General features: G+C 48.6%; 1 protein-coding gene across 1 annotated transcript; it reads left to right on the top strand.

Annotated features, from left to right (window-relative positions):
- Positions 1-695: 695 nt before the first annotated feature.
- Positions 696-5247, top strand: LOC147716786 (uncharacterized). Its single transcript, XM_086919777.1, has 2 exons — positions 696-2058; positions 5225-5247. The coding sequence occupies exons 1-2, from the start codon at positions 696-698 to the stop codon at positions 5245-5247; spliced, it is 1386 nt and encodes a 461-aa protein (XP_086775903.1).
- The last annotated feature ends 1703 nt before the right edge of the window (positions 5248-6950 follow it).

Here is a 6950-nt window from a genome sequence, read left to right as displayed (position 1 = left end):
CATTAGTCCGCAATTCTATGTCAGGAAGCGGAGGCGAGGATTTTGCTAGTCCTTTCTTCATTTTTAATGACAGCAAGTTAAAAGAATAAAGAAAAAATACATCGAACCATGAACTACCCTAACCAACATGGCAGCGGTAGTCATGGTGACCCAATGGCCAATCAGAGTCCATACAATAGCATAAAGAGGTCCCACGACGGAAGTCCTTCCTCTTTCTTCATTGCTGCCGCGTTCAAGATAAGTCGTTTTCTCCTCATACTTCTCTTGTGGCGTGGCAGTGTTATTTGGTTGTTTTGACAGCGTATTTGCCGTATTTGATATTTATTGTCTTTCAAGACTGTGTTTCTCTGACGCGGTAGGCACTTTGGCCCGAGCGTCTCTGTGGTGCGCCTGCGTGGGTCTGTCACGTCGTCTTTCTGACGTGGACCGGCTTTTCTCCTCAGCGCTTCCCTGCGCTTGAGGAGAGCAGTGCACCGAGGCTTTGGCGCTTCGTGTATCTTTCTGTCTCGTTCCCCACACTGACGCTGCTGGTGGCGGCAAGATCGTGTTGACTGGATTTTTTCCCTGATATTTATTAAAAATCTTTAAATCAGGATTCAGTCGGTTTTTGAGTGTTTTTGCTTGACGATTTTATTTTTGTGGGTGCCTGTGTGGGGAACATCCCCTGTTAATTAGTTTGGGGTGTTTTCTTTTGTATGGGTGCCCGGTCATCTGCGCAAATGCAGGCTCGTCAGGATATTGATATGGCTGTTGACTCTGAACAGCCTCCTCAGCCCTTAGTGCGCCCTCCTGTAGAGGTGGACAGACTCCTATCTTCGGCTATAGCCCAGGCTTTGGCACCTCTACAGGATAGTGTCAATAAACTGTCTGCCCATGTTTTTAAATCTGGTTCAGGTGTTTTTGGGGACAGTGGGGCTGGGCCTAGTGGAGTGATTTCTGTTCCTTCACGCACGGCCAGAAAGCGTGACGCGGGGCACCTGGAAGGCTTCAACAGACTTGCTGAGGTATTCCATAAGAGTGCGCGCACGCTAAGAAGCGCACCCTTCCGGGGGGACGACTCACCCGGGAATATTGGTGGTACTTCCACCCAAGACCTTGACCCGGAAGAAGGGTTTCCCTCAGAGGGAATTGATGACGAGGATGACTTTGAGGAAGAAGATGATGACGCATCTTCTGAGGATATGTCTGACATTAGTAGGTCTTGGCGCCCTAAATCTAATGTCTCTGATTGTGGGGAAGGTGACTTTGTTGCCCCAGATATGTTTGATCCTAATTCTATTTATAGACCGCGCTCCTCGGAGTGGGTCCCTGAAAAATCTACGGCTGATTATGTGGCCGCTAAGCTTAGACAGCCCCTTTCTCAAGATGTCAGATTACGTTTACGCTCTGAGTGTCCTCGCCCTTCTCTTCCCAATAGAGTGGCATCTACGCCAGAAATAGATCCAAAGTTGTGTACTTTTTTCGCTAAGTATGTAAAGGACCCCAAGAAAGGAATTGACAGATCTTGGAAGGCTTGTCAAGATAAGCTGTTGGATGTTGTAGGTCCTCTGACCAAAATCATTGAGCTTGCTCAACGCTCTAAAGAATCTGGTATGCCTCTACCTGTAGATGACGTGGCTGGATGGGCACAGAGGGCAGTTTGCCTCCTTGGCAATGCCAACTGTGCTCTCTCTGCGGAGCGTCGTAGATCTCTTCTGCTTAAGATTGACCCTAAACTGGGTGAATTATCATCCTCAGAGGCAGGTTCAGTAGCGCAGGGTACTTTGTTTGGCGATCCCTTTGTCAAAGAACTTGGCAAATTTGTGGCTACTTTTTCGGCCCTTGACAAGGCCCAGGCTTCAATGAAAAAGATGTTCCCTAAAAAGGTTTTTGGTGGGGCCGGCAGAGGCAGGGGTCGCTCTTCCGGCCGCCAATTTCAACAAGGTCCCAATAGAGGTCAGTTCAAAAGGAACAACGGATGGAACGACGGACGTCAAGGTTCCTTTTATCCTTCCCGAGGAGGCAGAGGACAGGGCAGAGGACGTGGTGGCAACCAATACAACGCCAAAGGATTCAACGGTGAGTTTTTCCATCATCTCTCCAGAACGTCTGGGGGGAAGGATTGCTCTTTTTCTTCAGGCATGGTCACGTCTCACATCAGACCCTTGGGTTCTAGAAACGGTTCAAGGCTTTCACATAGAGTTTTACGGCTCCCCTGTTCAACTCTCGCGTCCTCGACCGTTGGTTTTTTCTCTTGCAGACCAAGAGCTTATAGACGTGGAAATTCATGCTATGCTGCGAAAAGGCGCTATCTCTCTTTCCTCTCTTCATCCAAACGGTTTTCTCAGCAACATCTTTCTGGTCGAGAAAAAAGACAAAGGGTTCAGACCAGTCATCAATCTCCGTTCGTTCAACGAATGGCTCATATACAGACATTTCAAGATGGAAGGCATCCATCTTTTGAGGGATCTTCTTCTGCAAAACGATTGGTTGGTACGTTTGGATCTGAAGGACGCTTATCTTTCAGTCCCAATTTACCCTCCACATCGTCGATTCCTCCAATTCAGTTGGAGAGAACAGATTTACGAGTTTCTTACTCTCCCCTTTGGTCTTTCCTCTGCTCCTTGGTGCTTCACCAAGCTCCTACATCCTGTAGTGGAACACCTCCGTACCATGGGATTTCGTCTGATAATTTATTTGGACGACATTCTTTTAATGAATCAGTCCAAAGTCCTCCTCCTCCATCAACTTCAGATGACCATAACTACTCTTCAATCTCTGGGGTTCATCATCAACGCCCAGAAATCAGAGCTAATCCCTCAACAGGAGATGATTTTTCTAGGATTTCTGATAAAGACTACGGAGGCGACGTTACATCTCCCTTCTCAAAAGATCATAAAAATCAAGAAGGAGATTCGCAAAGTCCTCCGTCGAGACAGGATTTCCCTCCGTCTCCTGGCCAGGATAGTGGGCTTACTATCCTCGTCGATTCAGGCCATTTTTCCAGGCCCGCTTCATTACAGAGCTCTCCAAAGACTCAAAGCGTTTCATCTCCGCAAAGGCCTCACTTATTCGGAACTCATTTCTTTATCCATGGAAGCAAGGTCGGAACTCCTTTGGTGGCTGGATCACATGGATGCGTGGAATGGGAAGGCGATTTTTGGCTCCCGTCCGGATCTGGTGATCGAGTCGGATGCCAGCCGCCAAGGATGGGGTGCCCGGTGCGGCTCCCTTTCTGTGGGAGGCAGATGGACGGAGGAGGAACTTCATCTCCACATCAATTGCTTGGAACTCCTTGCGGGTTCGTTCGCCATTCGCTCGTTCACAACGAACAAGGTCTCGTGTTGTGTCCTCCTTCGGATGGACAACACGACGGCAGTCAGGTATATCAATCGCCTGGGCGGCACCCACTCCAAAGTCCTAGCGGACCTAGCAAAGGACTTCTGGAACTATTGTCTTCTTCGCCAGATTTCAGTCCTGGCAGAGTATCTTCCCGGCGAATTGAACTCTGTAGCGGATTGGCAATCCAGGAACTTCCGGGATGCCAGCGATTGGAGGCTGGATCCGGCGGTCTTTCAAATGATCTCAGAGATTTGGGGCCTTCCTCAGGTGGACTTGTTTGCGTCCAGATGGAACGCCCAACTTCCCAGGTTCTTCAGCTGGAAACCGGATCCGGGTGCGGAAGCAGTGGATGCGTTCCTTCAAGACTGGTCCCGGTTTCCAGCTTACGCCTTTCCCCCGTTCTTATTCATTCAAAGGGTGGCAGCCCAGGTCCGCAGACAACGAGCCTCTCTCATATTGATCACTCCTATATGGAAAGCTCAATGCTGGTTCCCTTCTCTTCTGGAGTTATCTTGGGACAGTCCTATTCGGCTCCCCTTATCCAATCTCATTCTGACGGATCCATTGGGTCATCCACATCCTCTGGTTCTCCAAGGCCATCTACGTCTCATGGCCTGGAGGATTTCAGGGGACGTTGGTCTAACGACTCACTTTCGAAAGACGCTGAGCTCCTCATTCAACGAGCATGGGCCCCTAGTACCACTAAGCGATACCGGTCGGCCTGGAACAGATGGGTTCGTTGGTGTGTGGCAAAACACTTGGATCCCGTGGGCTCTCCTGTGACTGAAGTTATTAACTTCCTTGCTAAGCTTTTTCAGGACAAACTTGCTTATTGTACCATCAATTCCTTCAGGTCAGCAATTTCTGCGGGTCATGCCCTTGTGGATGGTTCTCCGGTGGGTGAACACCCTTGGGTTTGCAAACTACTCAGGGGTATTCGCCTTTCGCGCCCTCCAGAACCACGTTATTCTGGTCTTTGGGATGTGAATGTGGTTTTACGTTTCCTCACTTCCTGGCAGGATAACGAATATCTTTCACGCAAGGAGCTTTCGGCTAAGTTGGCTATTCTCCTTTGTCTCATTTCCTGCAAAAGGGCTTCTGATGTTCGGGCTCTTGATATTTCTGCCAGAATTTTTACACCAGAAGGTGTTACTTTTACTGTCTCTAGACGAACAAAGTGTAATACCAGGTCAGTATCTTATCCAGCCTTTCCGGAGGCACCTAAACTTTGTGTGGTTCGTTGCCTCAAGGCTTATGAGAATGTAACTTTGGAATTGCGCCCCCCGGGCGAAAGACAATTACTAATTGCGATTAAGAAACCTTTCAAAGCGGTTTCTTCTCCCACCATTGCCAGATGGGTCAGGTGGATCATGTCCGAAGCAGGTATTAATACTTCAAACTTTGGCGCTCACTCCACGAGAGGCGCCATGGCTTCCAAGGCTGTCCAGGTTGGGGGCAGATTGGAAGATATCATGAATGCCGCGGATTGGTCTTCGGATTCAACTTTTAAGAAGTTTTATTTTAAACCAATCCATGAGGCAACTTCTTTGGTGGTGAGTAAGCTTTAAACAAGCAAAATCCTCGCCTCCGCTTCCTGACATAGAATGAGAAATTTCCTAGTTCACACAATGGAAAGTTTCAATTCTATTAAGGACGCGGAGGCGAGGATTTTCCCACCCTGGCTTTTTCTAGCCTTCCCTCCCGATCTTATGTAATTCAAACTCTGATCTTCATTCGAGGGAAGTATTATGTTTTATTATAAATGATGTATACATTGAATGATATGTTTTATGCATATTTACTGCTTCTGTTGCAGTTGTTTTTTACCCTCTTCCTTTGCATTGTATAAGATGCTTCAGCATTGTTCTGGACGAGATATTATTATTTTTTATCTCTTCCCTAGGCTCCGATCAGAAAACGGACTAAAGGGTAGGAGACTTCTTTTCACCGGCAGCAGAGAAAGAGGAAGGACTTCCGTCGTGGGACCTCTTTATGCTATTGTATGGACTCTGATTGGCCATTGGGTCACCATGACTACCGCTGCCATGTTGGTTAGGGTAGTTCATGGTTCGATGTATTTTTTCTTTATTCTTTTAACTTGCTGTCATTAAAAATGAAGAAAGGACTAGCAAAATCCTCGCCTCCGCGTCCTTAATAGAATTGAAACTTTCCATTGTGTGAACTAGGAAATTTCTCATTCTCAGTCTCAGGAGAAATCTTAGGTTGCAGTGCCTGCAGCATATGTCACTGCAGAGGGGCCAAAGTGTTCATGATAGTCAACAGCAGTTGGTCCAGGCTGTGTTCCCTGGGTGGCACGGACGATGTCAGAGACAGGAATCACATCCCACATTACCATATGGGATACAGGGCTATAGTCGTGTGATCATGGCAGTATTTAATAAACATTGAAGAAAAGTTAAATGGAACGGGAGAGATCAACATCATCATGAGCGCAGCAGAAACAATGCCAACTGCCAATCAAGAGAATAAAGGAGAAAAATAAATAAATAAATAAATAATAGGGAAATAACGGAAGTAGGAGGGAAAACACATCAACAACAATCGGACTAGTGTTTGCGTGTACAGCAGTGTATCAGTGACACTAATGTTTTATGTAACGCTGTATGTGGACAGTGTGGGGATGGGAATGGTCGTGGATTGAGGATCGCTGCGGCCATGTGGTGGTAGGGGGGAATAATAGCAAGCAGACTTTGTCGGGCGTTACCCCAGCGGCCGGGGGGGCAGGGGGGAGAGGTATGTTGGGGCGGGGGGAGGGGGGAGGGAAACAACAGGGGGGGGGAGAGGTCTGACTCCAGAAATGTAAGGGTGACGGATCTATCACCGCTCCATAACTAAGCGTTCAGCCTGGATACAAGCCTGATGGTATGCAGTCAGAGTAGTGTCCCACTCTTGGGCAATTGGGTACATTTGAAGTCCCGCCGTCTCCTCTCTGTGTAATGTCACGCTCTCTGCGCTAGCCCAGTTGGCAAATGAGCGACGCCAGTCCACCGGTCGCGGGGGGGGGCATTATTCTTCCAGCGTTTTGTGATGAGCCGCTTGGCTGTTATGAGCCCCAGGTCCCAGAAACGTGCCTGCAGTTTGGTCTGCTTGGTCCTCTTGTAGAGCCCCAGTAGGCATGCCTCCCACGTCTTAGGAAGAGTGTCGCCCGTGGCTGCCGCTAATGTGTCAGTGACCGCCGACCAATACATGGTAAGGTGAGGGCAACTCCAGAGTGCGTGTAGCAGATCCGAGTTCAGGAGTCCGCACCTGGGGCACGCTGAAGAGGCAAGGCCGAAGTAGCGATTTAGTTTGTCCGGGGACAAATACGCACGGTGTATTATGTAATATTGGATGATCTTAAATCTCGCATTACGAGGAATGTTCCTTGCGCCAGCCAGCACTGCGGCCCATTGTTTGTCCGACCATTCACTACCCCGGTCGGCCGTCCACTTCTCTCTCAGTTGTTGGGAGGAGAACTGAGTATGATGGTGCAGTGTCTGTGCCAGCCAGTGCACCAGATGGGAACCATCGCCCATCACATGCAGGTACTGTATTAACATATGTGTGGTTGGTTCCTGAGTCAGATCTCCCCACGTCCCCGTCAGCACTCGGAGAAGCTTAGCGTGTGT

This window comes from Lissotriton vulgaris, chromosome 5 (genome assembly GCF_964263255.1).
Source record: "Lissotriton vulgaris chromosome 5, aLisVul1.2, whole genome shotgun sequence".
NCBI classification, from domain to species: Eukaryota; Metazoa; Chordata; class Amphibia; order Caudata; family Salamandridae; genus Lissotriton; species Lissotriton vulgaris.
This window is presented reverse-complemented; position numbering and strand designations above follow the sequence as displayed.

Coding starts and splice junctions, on each gene's coding strand:
- LOC147716786 (XM_086919777.1), top strand. CDS start 696: ATGGGTGCCCGGTCATCTGCGCAAATGCAGGCTCGTCAGGATATTGAT. Junction 2,059..5,224: donor CAACGCCAAAGGATTCAACG/GTGAGTTTTTCC, acceptor TCTCTTCCCTAG/GCTCCGATCAGAAAACGGAC.